The sequence below is a fragment of the Corapipo altera genome, unplaced genomic scaffold (assembly GCF_003945725.1).
Source record: "Corapipo altera isolate COAL_440 unplaced genomic scaffold, ASM394572v1 60644, whole genome shotgun sequence".
Classification (NCBI taxonomy): domain Eukaryota; kingdom Metazoa; phylum Chordata; class Aves; order Passeriformes; family Pipridae; genus Corapipo; species Corapipo altera.
The window spans coordinates 176,965-192,011 of record NW_020885089.1 but is presented as its reverse complement, the minus strand read 5'-3'; the positions used below and the strand labels follow the sequence as shown (position 1 = coordinate 192,011).

The window sequence follows — 15,047 nt, the reverse complement described above, 5'->3', positions numbered from 1 at the left end:
CCAGGTGCATGCTCTTTTAAGAGGTAACCAGAAGTCCTTTATCATTAGCTCAACATTCAGGATAAGAAAGAAAATGGACACAACTCACCTGAAAATTTTGAAAGCTGCAGGAAAAATTATTGGAAAGCCTCAAGTAAAATACACTCAAAAACATATTTCATACTGAAACGGGTATTGTCAGGGAACACACTGAATCTAGAGCCTCAATAACAGTTTAGCCTTAGGCATCAAGAGAAATTTCTCCTTTTTTTGCAGAAATATTTATCCTTGCCCCCAAAAAGTCATTTAAAAAAAGTTATTCCTACATGACAGACTTCAGACAAGGATAACCATTAATCAGGTCCCGATGTTAGGGAAAAATACCCATAGCTTTCTATTGAAGAAATTTGGGAATTTCAGTGCAAAGTGTTTTTTCCTTGAAACAAGTTTGATTTCCTTTGCTATCTGAAAACAGATTGATAAATCAAGAATTGAAGTTCCAGAAACCAATAACTGGGTCAAATAAAACCAGCATTTATGATTATTTTTCCTTCTAGTTGTAAACAAATCTTAATCTTATGAGATCATGGCTTTTTTTTTTTTGTAAGTTCTCAAAACAAGAAGAGAATTCACCTGTTAGCTAATAAATTTCTGTTAATACAATTACAGTGACTTTTGCAATAAGAGGTTTGGGTTTTAACTGATTAGCTCCGATCTTCCCAATAAAATAGAGGACTCTATTAATTTCATTTTCAGGTTTGCCAGTGCTACATTTCAACTATTTGGAGCTACTATCATGATGTTTCACCCTGCAGAATATTTAAAGTTTCAAGCCATCTCTGTCAGTCTCAGTTCTGCAAGAGGTCACTTTCCTAAACCTGTGTTTGCCACCCAAATTGACATGACAGGGTGTAAGGAAAGCCACGCTTACTTACGCAGGAACAGCTTCAAATTCTTCTGCCATTATTAATGGTATTTCTTTAATGACTCTTTTCTCTTTTGCAGGTTTCTTAGCAGGTTCAGGTTCTGCCACTTTTGTTTGTTCTTCGTGTTTCACAGTTGGCACGGTGACGCTGTGAAATGAATGAATATTAAGTGTATAAATAGCAGATAAGTAGTAAGGAGAATTCCATTACATTATCGAGTTTGCTTACTCACAGATGTAAATCCTAATCCATCTGTTAAGCTGGATGAACACAATTAATTATATTCCACAAAACAGAAATAAAGCAAGCCTACTCCCATTTCAAACTGCATCCTTCAGGTGACTGCATTACAGCTCTTGGTTTCTCTGCTACAAAGACTGCTAGCAGGTGAGTTGGAAGCAGTCCAAACACAGCACAGTGCAGCTCAGAATTCAATGTACCATTATGTTTCACAGAACATGAGGCCTGGCTTTTTATCAGATGAACCACAGCACAGAGTTGCAGATTCGAAATACTTCAGAGCTCTTTGAAACAAGTTCAAATCTTGGAAAGCCTGACTCATCCATTAGTCTTTTGAAGTAAAGAAATTCAACAACATCCAGCAGACTGTGAATTTTTTAATATTTTCTTTTTTTTAGCAAGATCCCCAAAGTCAAAGAATTTCCTGCTCTGAGTGGTTATTAGAGCATTATTTTTCCTCTAAAGGCTCATCTTAGAGCCTCAAATCCAGAGTGATTTCCCAGCCACCCACCTAGAGGCTCCTTGACATGAGGACAGCAAAGAGGATACATTTGGCTGTTGGAGCATATGGACGTTATTGGGATGTGCAACAAAATTAACTAAAGCAGTACAGAGCTGACCTGGCACAAGAAACTGATCCTCCACTTTGATCTGACCTTCCCATAAGAGATTCTTTTTTGATGTGGGGCCCCACAGCCAGCAAACAGCACAGCAGTGCCCCATCTGCTGACCCGGGGCTGGGATTTGAGGTGTCACTTGATGTGACACACCCAAGCTCAGTGTCCCAATCCCAGGAAAGACAAGTGCCACAGAGAGGACAGGGAGTGCCACCTGCTGGACTCTCAAATGGCCTGGCCAGTGACAGGGACAGGAGCAGCCTGACACAACGCAGAGCCCTTCTGAAACCCCAGACACCAACAGCTAAACCTACTCCGATGTAAACATCTGAAAAACATCTGTTTACATCAGAACAACAAAAAAACGAATCCTGGCATCCGTGGAGATAGCAGGGAATGTCAACAAAGAGGAGGGAAAGGGAAGCAGGGGGGATTCTGGGTGGTATTGGAGGTGGGTTTGGAATGGAAGGATAAAAACAAGGACAAAGGGAAGAGTTCACATCTTGAAACTTCACTCCTCCCACGCTCCAGTCTCCTGGCATCCATCCTACTGCAACAATGGTTCTACATGGTTCCTCATCCCCAGGTGCTTTTGCTTTGTGTTTCCACCCAATCCCTTGACCCTGTACTGCTGCAGTGACGTGGTATAGACACAGTTCACCATGACCTGGATGACAAGAAGAAAGAACTGATGCCTGTTTACAAAATCTAGCCTTGGCATAGTGAGAAACTGCTCTCAGTAAACACCTGGGATACAAGGGCTTTGAGAGACATTGAAGTTGCTTTTTATTTCAGTGAGATTCCTCTGGTAAACAAGAAAAGAAAACCCCAAGAATGCAGGAGAGAAACAATAGCTAAAGCCATGAATCATTCAATTCATCTGCGTGGGTGTTTTCATTCTCCTGGGGATTTCAAGGCCTGTCTCACCAGCCTTCAAGTGCTGGCTCTGCTTTCTGCATTATCTCATCACAGTCACTCAACAGTCCGTTAGTACCCCCATCTCCACACATGTGGAGACATAAGGGAACAGAAATGAAGGAGGTCAGTGGAGGAAGGTTTGGGGAAGAGGACTGAAAACATATTGACAGTGATATGGTAGATTCTGATCAATTATGTCCTGTCTTGCATTTCCTTGACCCTCTGCTGCACAACACGGCGAACACCAAGAACTGACAAGATGAGGACAAAAGGAGAAAGCATGCTTTGACAAATGGCATTAACATATAATGTGTTATTCCCCAGGAAAAACCAACAACAAACTGACACTGACAGAACAGCAGTTGTGAGCTGGCAGAGCACAATCTGTAGAAAATTATCAGAAAAGCTTGGCTGGTTTTACATATGTGGTTCTGTCCAGAACAGGAAGGACCAGCTAAAGTCATATCACAATTAACTTCTTGATCACAAGCAGGACAAGATTGGAAGGGAAACCAACATCCCAAAGAACTTTTTTGATATCAGAAGTGGCATGATCACTAAACAAGCCTCATTTGCATCTAAACAATTTCCAGGAGCTGACACAAACGTAGGACAAAGGGTTTCTTAAATTAAGAAAGTAGGTTATGACAAGGAAGGCAGAACCCCAGCGATAATTTCTGAAGGACTTTGATTCTTTCACACACACACAAAAAGTAACATTTAAATTGAAAAGGAACAAGACACCTCTAGACACATTTTGAGAGACTGTTTCCTAAACTGAGGGCTCATGTCTAAAGAGCTACAATCAGAAAAAGTTCCTGCAAAAGTCATCTCTCCACCACCTAAGACTAATCTAAGTTTCAATAAAAGCAGTACCTACCCCAATAAGAATATTGCTACACGTCAACTAAAATTACATCTAACTTTTCTCTTCTGGAACCCTATTTCCACACACTTAACCTTTTGCTTTGCTGAAATACACCTGAAATGTTTTCAGCCTGAGGATTGTCTGGTATCAGGAACCAGACCAAGGTATAAAGTTGAGATATTGAGGGCACATATTGGAAGCACTGAATTCAAACAGACTGATAAACTGCATTCTGACAAGATACAAGGCTAGAAACAAGTCCTGAGATCCCCAGATATTAAGACTCTGGAAGAAACCCCCACCTGGCATACACTAACATCACTCATAAATAAAAAGTAATTCCAAGAAGCCGGAGAAAGAGCTGAGAAACTCAGAGTTACAATGTCTTAGAAGCCTTCTGAATAACAATTGTTGTCTCACATACTTGTGTGCCATTCTCACACTTGAGCTACTTGATTCTGAACAGTTTCTTACCACAGCCCTCTCCAAGGCAGGGGATGTCATGGCTACCTGAAATAAATGCCAGGTTGCTGCAGGGAAAGGAGAATAAAAGACCCCCAGCTATAATTCAAAGCCTCACAGAAAGATGATCAAGTTAGAGGATTTTTTTAAATTATGTTTGGAAGGACAGTGGTGAACTTCAGTTCTAATGACCTAGCACTGGGATCACTTACCCACCTTCAGTCCACAGGCACTACAGTTATAAAATCAGTGTGTTTGTGATTTTAAAGCAAGGAGTGTTTACATTCATAGAAGCCCTTGCTTTCTACTGCATCACACCTGCCACTGGAAGCTTCCACTGGAACAGCTTGCTATTTTATGGACTTTACCTGATGGATTTTTTAGGGTGATAACATGAGCCTGGACAAGAGCAAAATCCAGAATCGATAGATACAACCTTGGTTCCCAAAATTTCAGAGTTAATGTACAGTGAAAGGAGTAGAGCTGCACAATGCTGCAGCTGGACACTGCCAGGAGCAGCCTGACACCCCCATGCTCATGTACCACATACCAGTTCTGAGCTGGCTTAGGCAGGTGGGGAGGAACGTGTTCAAGGAGGTGCTGTGCTTCATTTAGATCTCTCTCAGTAGCCTGCTGGAGCTCCTGAAATTAATGTGAGACTTCATCAGAAATCTGAACCTACCGACATCAAGCAAGTAAAATTAGGGCAATACAAAATTAATTTTCAGCTTTATTAAGCTCTCTCCCTGTCATCTTGCCTCTTTACCCCATCATTTCCCAACAGAAACTAGTAAAGCTCAGAGAAACAGAGCAAGGGGTGTCTGCCCTTGCCCTCAAATGCGAATCTTTAACAATACACAACTAGCAAGGTCTGGGCAGGGGAATGGTGGTAGTGATGAAGAGATACCACAGCACACTCACCTACATTCCCCAAACAACCCATTCCCCAAAGACTTAACACATGAAGGCACTGCAGACACACATTAGAATAGATAAATATTCGAATTAAACAGTTTTTGTAGCTATTGGAAAGATGCATAAGTTGAACTGTTCTTTAGATCATGGTATCTATTATCATAAAAACATGTTTTCAAGGTCAGTGATAAAGACATCCTTTTAATGGCCTCAAACTGAAGGAGGGAATGTTTAGATTAAATATTAAAAAGAAATTCCTCCCTGTGAGGGTGGTGAGGCCCTGGCACAGGTTGCCCAGAGCAGCTGTGGTTGCCCCTGGATCCCTGGAAGTGTCCAAGGCCAGGTTTTGGATGGGGTTTGGAGCAACCTGGGACAGTAGAATGTGTCCCTGCCCCATGGCAAGGGGGTTGGAAAAAGATAAGCTTTAAGGTCTCTTCCAACCCAAACCATTCTGTGATTCTATGATTCCATGTATAAACCTTGAAAAATAAAATTTTTAATGCTCATTAATGTTCATTAGGTGGAGAACTGCTTAATATGCCATCAGTAAGGCTGTTCCAAGCCCCAGTTTCTCTTCTAAGAACGTGCATCCAAACATATCACTGAGGATCTAGAAAAAAACCAACTACACACTTATCAAAGATTCCTTTGAATCTTTTAGTATTTTATGAACAAGAAAAAAAAATATTACTTGTAGCAAATTCTTCAGTTTTTCTTGCTGATTAACTTCATTTTCCATTTTATCCAGGAGATCATTCAAGAGGATCATGTCTTTTCCTATTTTACGGACATAAGGTTTGAGGCATTTTTCTTCACCTGTCAAAGAGAGAATGTTAAGCCACAAAATCTCCGACAAAAAAAAACAAAACAAAATCCCATTTCCCTCCCCTCCACAAGCAGTGATTACCTACTAACTCTACACTCCCCAATCACCATATCCTCCCACCCAGGAGAAGCAGCAAGTCAAACTGTTGTACTCCATACAGCCAACAGAGCTCATGGAATCATTTCATTTGGAAAAGCCCTCTAAGACCACGGAGTCCAAACATTCCCCAGCACTGCCAAGGCCACCACTAATCCATGTCCCAAAGTGCAATATTCACACAGCTTTTAACTCCTCCCTGGGATGGGGACTCCAACACTGCCCTGAGCAGCCTGTGCCAGGGCTGGACAATCCTTTCCATGAAGCAATTGTTCCCAATAGGCAACCTAAGCCCCCCTGGCACAATCTGAGGCCATTTCCCCTTGTCCTGTCCCTTGTTCTCTGGCAGCAGAGCCCGACCCCCCCCAGCTCCCCCATCCTGTCAGGGAGTTACAGAGCCAGAAGGTCCCCCCTGAGCCTCCTTTTCTCCAGGCTGAGCCCCCCCAGCTCCCTCAGCTGCTCCTGCTGCTCCAGACCCTTCCCAGCTCCATTCCATTCCACAGCCCCTCAATGTTTTTCTTGAAGTGGGGTGCAAATGGAACCCCACTGTTAATCTCATTTACCTATTTTTTTTAATTGAAAGAACTTTTGAAATCTTCATGTTGATGTGTAAGCAGAAATCTTCCATCATTGTGGATGCCATATCCTCCACCATCACACTGAAAGGGAACAAAAACAAAAGCAGTAATTTAAGACTATGCACAAAAGCAGTTTTCAGAAGGACCCCGATCTGCCAAAGAAGGAAAGAGAACTTAAATGAAGCAGTAAATGCTGTAATTCCCTTTTATTTTACTGAATTTTGAAGGCAGGAGAGGAAGCACAAAGCGAGTGACATTAGACAATAAATTTCCCTGAATTCTGGAGATCAATGTAGTGTGTGATATCAGTGCTGCAATTCCTCATGAAATCAGAAATCATATTGAAGTGTCCATTAATCAAGGAGTTGGAAATTTACTGAAATAAACAAGAAATACCTGCTTTATCCAAAGGACTTCTGTAAGTCTCTCTCAGGGAGATTACATCAGTGATTAATATTTAAAGGTTTAAAAAAAAAATAAAAGAAAATGCGTTAACAGAGTATGGAGGCACAAAAAAGAGCATTATATATCGACTACAGTTTATAGTAATAGAATTGTTAACCCTATTATAGACAATAATCGATTAAAAAAGGTTATAAAACGTGACAAAACCCTCGCATTTAACGCCGCGGCCCTGCACCGAGCGCTCACACAGCTCCCTCCGGCGGCTCACACATGGAAACAAAGCTTTTACTTCTCTTTTCGCTTACAACATTATCAAACTACCGCGCTTTACTAAATCAGCTATTAGACACCCGCCGCTTTTACCACGCTCCATACCTGAGGGAAGCCGATATACTGGGAAGGATCAAGGACACCCTGAGGGGGGATCGAGGTCACCCCCACAGGCGGCGGCGGCGGCGGCAGCGGCAGCAACTCCCGTTTCTCCTCACGACGCACGGGACCCAGCGCAAGTGTTCCCCTGGTGCCACCCCCGCTCCGGGCGCCGCGGGGGCCAGAGAGGGAGCCGGGGAGCGGCAGGACGAGGGGAGCGGATCCCGCGGACGGTGCCGTTCGAATCCGCCCGCGCTCGGGCGGGCGTTGGGCAGGGCGGGAAGGGCGCGTGCGCGGTAGGAGGAGGGAGGAGCGTGAAGGGAAGGGCGGAAGGCGGGAGCTCTGAGGGGAGTGGCAGCACTTGTTAGGAGCTCTCTGCTCTCTGTCTTTTGTTTATTCAATTTTAACAGCAAAACCTCCTTTTCTCCCCTCACCTCTGTGTAATTTATTTGTGTCCCCTAGGCAAGTCTGCTCACGAAGCACCACTCTTGCAGCGTGGCCCCTGAAAGCAAGAGGGTTTCTCTGCTCCTTTTTCAGATATAACAGGATATTTTCAGGATATGACAACATTTTCATTAATCAGATTACAGCCCCAGCAAAGTATATCATGCACAGAGTTACACCTCCAGCTGGAGGAAGCAATTGGAAACACTTTACTTTGTTTAAAATATGTTAAAGAAAAGTCAGCATTAGGAAAATGTGGGATCTTATACCAGTAACTTTATGAAGAAAGAAAATTCCTTTTAGCCAATATACTTTCTCTAAGCAAATTAACATACAAATTAAATCATCAGCAACAAAATATTACTGAAATTATTATCACAGTGCCTCTGTGATAACATATTTAAGAAGGGGGAAAAATTGTGGTACAACAGCAGCTGAAAGAGCAGAGTGTGAATATGTGAGAGGAACAGCTCTGCAGACCCCCAGGTCAGTGCAGAAGGAGGGGCAGGAGGTGCTCCAGGCACCAGAGCTGAGATTCCCCTGCAGCCTGTGGTGAAGCCCATGGTGAGGCAGCTGTGCCCCTGCAGCCCATGGAGGGCCACGGGGGTGCAGAGACCCACCTGCAGCCCAGGGAGGAGTCCATGCCACAGCCTGAGAGAGGCTGTGACCCTGTGGGAAGCCTGTGCTAAGCCCATGCTGGAGCAGGGTCCTGGTTGGAGCAGGTTTGCTGGTAGGACTTGCGACACTATGGGGGATCCACACTGGAGCAACCTGTTCCTGAAGGACTGCACCTCATGGAAAGGGACCCACATTGGAGCAATTTTTGAAGAACTGTAGCCTGTGGGAAGGACCCACATTGGAGAAGTTCATGGAGGACTGTCTCCCATGGGAAGGACCTCATGCTGGAGCAGAGGAAGAGTGTGAGCAGTCTTACCCCTGAGGAGGAAGGAGAGGCAGAGACAACATGTGATGAACAGACTGCAGCCTCCATTCCAGGTCCCCCTGTGCTGCTGAGGGGAGAGGAGGTAGAGAATTTGGGAGTAAAGTTAAGCCCAGAAAGAAGGGAGGGGTGGGGGGAAGGAGTTTGAAGATTTAGTTTTTATTTTCTCACTATCCTACTTTGATTTGATTGATAATAAATTTAGTTTCCCCAAGTTTAGTCTGTTTTGCCCGTGACAGTAATTGGTGAGTGATCTCTCCCTGTCCTTATCTGCCCCATGAACTTTTCATTATATTTTGTCTCCCCGTCCAGTTGTGGAGGGGAGTTGTGGAGTGTGGTGGGCACCTGGAGTTCAGCCAGGGTCAACCCATAACACCTTGGCAAAAGCTTTAAGACCCAGCTGTGCTGGAAGAGCACCAGAATTATAAAACTCAGCACACACGGGTGCGGGGAGCCCACACATGTTCACAGCAAGCTGGCAACGTGCAGCGGCTCAGCCTCTGCTTCCCGCAGCAATCCATCAGCAGAGTCTGACAAGGACCACCCTGGGACACTTGGCTGAGGCAGTGCCACCTCCAGGGGCTGGATCTCCACCCGGGGACACAGCCAGCCACCACTGGTGCCGCGGTTCCACCTGAAAACTGGCTTCCTCCCCGCTGCCTCCAGCCTCGTGTCCGCAGGGCTGCGCTTCCTCTTTCCACCTTCCAGCAGACCAACCCCGGGCAGAGGAGGCCCGCCTGGGATCGCGGGCCTCAGCCCCTGCCAACTTCCCGCCATTTGCGCGTCTCACTCTTCTCCCCACGCGGCGGGGACGGGCCTCCCTGCCTCATCACGTCCCCCGCATGCCCGACTCCCAACACCCCGGCTGAGAGGGCTGGCAGCCCGGGCTAGGTTTGCCGCCGCAGTCGCCTTTGTTGCAAAACCTTGGACAGCTCCGGCGGCGACGGGCTGCGATCCTGCAACCAGCTGTCACATGCCAGGCACAGCCCCTGCACACCACTTACACCTTCCGGGTCCTCGTATTCCCATGTTTGAGACCCTCACCCCAGGATCTACAGGCTGCACCCTCCTTTCTAGTTTCAGTTCTTTTAATGGTACAAATTATTTCCCCAAAAGGCCACCAGCTCTCAAAGGAATCGGAAAGACAAGTCCCAGCAGAGACATTTATAGATGACAAGGTTCCAGTTAGGGAAAAAAGTATCAGGGAGCTGTGTGAGCATTACTCACACTGCATGCAAAGCCATGACCAGGATGCAAACACAGGCATAGTTAGGTCCAGTCGTGGCTGAAGTGTTACTAGATCTGAGCTGGTGAGCTCCAGCATCTGTTGTACCTGCCTGAGCCACACGATGTTTAACAAGCCACAAATTATTTGTATTTTAATTGTAAACAAGTTGCTATAATTTTAAAATTATTTTCTAGAAGCAAACACAACAGTTTAAGGAGGTTGTTAGAAATAAAAAAAAATCTAATTGTATGTTACATGTTCACAATAGTCCCTATAGAAGAGATACTTCAGTCCTTAAAAGTAAGCAACCAAATTAAACATATATTTAAATGTTTCCTCATTTGAAATAATACTAAGTTACAGAATTTGTGTAAGAGAGTACCATATTCTGCACCATTAGCTAATTAAAAATTCCACTGCAGGCGTGAAACAGCAGAGGCTGCATGATCCTCCTCTAGTGACCATTTCACACAGGACTGACATCCAATTCCATCCTCATAAGCCTGCAGATGAAACATGCTTTTGAAACTGTTTTTGAAAAAAGCAGCTAATCCTTTCTTATATTGCCTGAATAATTCAGCAGATCACAAACTATTGATCAGCTCCCTTTCCTCTCCCTGCCCTTCTTTCAGAAGTAGCTTGTGGCCTCTCATGAATATTGTATATAAATCCACAAGTCTACCCCCAACCTCAAGTCTCAATTTAATGCTTACTTTTTATTTTGTATCCAGACACACCTCACATGTTTTTGTTCATTCCAACTTTTCCATTTCTCACTGCTTAGACCCCACTGATTTAGCCAATTAGTTTCATTCAGCATGAATTGAAGCATTCACCTCATGTGACACGGCTCACTGCAGGCCCCATGCAACAAGTGCAGCTGTGTGCTGCCTCATTGCAAGCTACAGACCAGTACCTGCATAACACAGGACACTGGGGACCAGCAGCATATACTTATTTAGAGGGAAGAACTCCTCCAGTGGTGCATAGGTATATAGTTTGGAGAGGTCTGCGTGTCTGTATAGACATTTGTGGCAGAAAGATGGCAAGGTGGTTGTTACAGAGAGCAACCAGAACTACTGACTCTCAAAGTCAATCATCCCTCCCCCAGTATTAGCTGTTGCAGTAAGGAGGCATGGAGGACTCCACCCATGGAAGCAATTTGGAAAGGAAATTCTAGGGAAGAGGGGGTTACAAAGGGACACTTTCCAGTGGAGTTATTACTTGAGGAGAGCTTTTCACCCTGTCCCTCAGGGTGAAGAGGGGATTGGTCATACCTGTGGGGTGAAGTCGCAGCCCCACAGTTGAAGCTTGAGGGGTTTGGAATATTACAAAGTGTTGGGCCGTTTTCCATGAGAGCAGTAAAGCTAATTAGATAGTTCCCATGGACACAGCCTTGAGTTATAAAGAGTACAAGGTTAAAGCTGTTTGGCTGAGTGCAGGTGCTGCATGCCTAAATGTTTTTGCAAGAATATGTTTATATTGTATGTGTGAGAAAGTTGAAGCGAGCGATCTCAATAAAAGCTGCCTGCTGCGCTGAGCAGGCAGACATCTCTCTGTCTCATCACTCTGTTGTGTGTCGTGTGTCTTTCTTCCCCCATGGACCAAGACCTACCGACAGATACCCTACGACACATACCCCCACTGCATTCCCACCCAGGCTCAGCAGAAGTCTGGATAGAGGCAGCACTGGGCACAACAACAGAGCATCATTTCTCTCCTACCAAATTCACAAACTGTTGTTAAAAAAGGGAGATTAAACAGAACAAAAAATAACCCAACTATGCTTACCAAACTACAGCCCTGGTATCAATAATACATAACTGCTCAATTTACGTTGGACTTAAATTGCCTAAAAGTTAGTTTCATTGATTAGACACAGTGAGATTGTTCCTTTAACTCCACTGATACAGACCTGGTGTCTATATGCATAAATGCTGAAAAAATTAGAGTTATGCAGCTAAGCAAGCTGCATCCCCTCCATGTTATCCAAAGGCAGGCTTCTTATCAGAAGCCAGGTATAAATACAATAGCTAACTTTTACTTTCATGATTAACATCGAGTCACATTCTTTCCTCTGCACATAATCTCATCACATATTACTTGCATCTCAGAAAATATAAAACATAAAAAAAGAATGCAAGTTACGATAATCAAATTGTTTGAAATTTTAATTGTGATTTGTTTGTTTTGCAACAGTTTCTCAAAGGCTAGCTATGATGAAACACAAGAATCATTTTGAATGAGACTAAATAAAAGTACAAATCTCAAGAAATAATTTTGCATTTGGAGAAGACTGAATAGAAAAGCCTGATTTTAACAGGATTACCAAGAGCATTAGGGAACGTCCTTGCAAAAATTCCTCCCTTTACTTAAGGCTTTGAAAACAAGGTTTTTCAGAAGTATGGAGGCACCTCTAATCTCAAGGCAATAATTCAGAATTGGAAGTTCTTAGCATCCTTAAACATAGAGCTAGACAAGTATTTTCTAAACAAACTTAAGATTAACAGGTCATTACTGTAAAGTTATTAAAATTATATTCATTCTTGCCATTGGGATCTGGCATTGTAATTGCCAGTCACTCAGTTGTTCCTAATTTATTGGATTAAGCAAATAATGCAATATTTCATGGATGCTATTGTTTTATTATCTAATACTAATTAAAATATTTGCACTCTTACTTTTCAATTCACATTTTAGGACTCATACTTATGGCTTTTACTTTTAGCACAATGTTTTTGTGTCAAGTGTCAGAATTTCATTAAAAAAAATCAGGAACCTGATACCATATAGACAAGCCTTCTCTATATTTATGTTTAAAAATATTCATTTTCAAAAATGACAATTTATAAAAGAAGAGCCTTCTGGTAGCTTTCTTCTAACTCATGTTTACCACAGATTCTACTGAGCTTTTCCTAATTTAAAGTGTCCCTTTTAGAGTGTCCTGCTGCCTCCACATAGAATCAGTTTCCTCCCTCATCCCCTCCTAAATTTAATGAAAAAAAAAATCAGTAGCTGATATAAAGCACTATAACATTACCTACATCGCCTTTTATTGAACTAGGATCTTGAATACTCCCTAGGAGCTTTGTGGAAATTTAACCACTGTTGTGCTGTTTTTGGCTGAGGTAATTTCCTTCCCAGCGGCTGGTGTGGGACTGTGTTTGGATTTGTGCTGAACACAGGGTTGATAATACAGAGATGTTTTTGTTATGGCTCAGCAAGGCTTACACAGAGCCAAGGCCTTTTCTGCTCCTCCTATGGTTCTGCTGGGGAGGGGACTGGAGATGTGTGGGAGGTTGGGAGGGGACACAGCTGGGACAGGTGACCCCAACTGAGCCAAGGGATATTCCAGACCATATGACATCATGCTCAGTATATAAAGTGGGGGGAAGAAGGAGGAAGGGGGGGATGTTTGGAGTGATGGTGTTTGTCTTCCCAAGCCACCGTTACGTGTGATGGGGCTCTGCTCTCCTGGAGGTGACTGAACACCTGATGCCCATGGGAAGGGTTGAATGAATTCCTTGTTTTGCTTTGCTTGTGTGAGCAGCTTTTGCTTTCCCTAATAAACTGTCTTTATCTCAACCCATGAGTTTTCTGGCTTTTACCTTTCCAATTCTCTCCCTGATTCTGCTAGTGGGGGAGTGAGTGGCCGTGAGGGGCTGGGTGGCTGGCTGGGGTTAAACCACAACAAAAAGGCACAGGATTTTTGTGCTCCAAGTCCTCCAGCAACAGTGTTTTTTCCCCAGCCTGAAAGTTAGGGACTGCTGTTAGCAAACAATCTGCCCAGAAAATTCACAGGTACCCAACTGGCCACTTACATTAGAACCCACCAGATTTTACTGATTCTTCTGCCACAGACACTCCGCAAATCTATAACAAGAGTTTGCTTCTATAGCAAGAGGAAAAGAGGTAAAGTTACTCTTACATATAGCCAGGGATGATGTAAGTGATAAAAGCTATTCATTATTAAAATCATAGAATCATAGAATCAGACGGGTTGGAAAGGACCTCTGAGATCATCAAGTCCAACCCTTGATCCACTACCACCACAGTTGCTAGACCACTACCACCAAGTGCCACGTCCAGCCTCATCTTAAAAACCTCCAGGGATGGAGAATCCACCACCTCCCTGGGCAGCCCATTCCAATGGCTGATTACCCCCTCTGTAAAGAATTTCTTTCTAATATCTAACCTAAACCTCCCCTGGCGCAGCTTAAGGCCATGCCCTCTTGTCCTACTGCTGATTGCCTGGGAGAAGAGACCAACCCCCACCTGCCTACAACCTCCTCTCAGGTAGTTGTAGAGAGCGATGAGGTCTCCCCTGAGCCTTCTCTTCTCAAGGCTAAACAACCCCAGCTCCCTCAGCCTCTCCTCATAGGACTTGTGTTCAAGTCCCTTCACCAGCCTCGTTGCCCTTCTCTGCACCTGCTCCAGCACCTCAACATCTTTCCTGAACTGAGGGGCCCAGAACTAGACACAGTACTCCAGGTGAGGCCTCACCAGCTCTGAGTACAGGAGAAGAATCACTTCCCTGGTCCTGCTGGCCACACTGTTCCTGATACAGGCCAGGATGCCATTAGCCTTCTTGGCCACCTGGGCACACTGCTGGCTCATGTTCAGCTTCCTGTCAATCAGCACCCCCAGGTCCCTTTCTGCCTGGCTGCTCTCCAGCCACTCTGTCCCCAGCCTGTAGCACTGCAGGGAGTTGTTGTGGCCAAAGTGCAGGACCCGGTACTTGGCCTTGTTGAACCTCATCCCGTTGGAACCAGCCCAACTCTCCAGCCTATCCAGGTCCATCTGCAGAGCCCTCCTGCCTTCCAGCAGGTCGACACGCCCTCCCAACTTGGTGTCGTCTGCAAATTTGCTAATGATGGACTCAATCCCCTCATCTAAATCATCGATAAAGATATTAAACAGAACTGGGCCCAACACTGATCCCTGGGGGACACCACTGGTGACCGGCTGCCAGCTGGATGCAGCCCCGTTCACCAGCACTCTCTGGGCCCAGCCCTCCAGCCAGTTCCTAACCCAGCACAGTGTCCCTGTCCAAGCCATGGGCTGCCAGTTTTTTCAGGAGTATATTATGGGAGACAGTGTCAAAGGCTTTGCTGAAGTCCAGATAGACCACATCCACAGCCTTCCCCTCATCCACCAGGCGGGTCACCTGATCGTAGAAGGAGATCAGGTTGGTCAGACAGGACCTGCCCTTCCTAAACCCGTGCTGGCTGGGTCT

General features: G+C 44.6%; 1 protein-coding gene across 1 annotated transcript in view; it reads right to left on the bottom strand.

Annotated features, from left to right (window-relative positions):
- Positions 1-7,150, bottom strand: part of LOC113960161 (spindle and kinetochore-associated protein 1-like) — a 32,045-nt gene extending 24,895 nt beyond the window's left edge. The window contains 7 exon segments of the mRNA XM_027669556.1: positions 89-104; positions 915-1,052; positions 4,561-4,652; positions 5,617-5,741; positions 6,411-6,436; positions 6,438-6,506; positions 7,037-7,150. Coding sequence (XP_027525357.1) covers positions 89-104; positions 915-1,052; positions 4,561-4,652; positions 5,617-5,741; positions 6,411-6,436; positions 6,438-6,502 — 462 coding nt within the window. The 5' untranslated portion in view covers positions 6,503-6,506; positions 7,037-7,150.
- Positions 7,151-15,047: the final 7,897 nt, after the last annotated feature.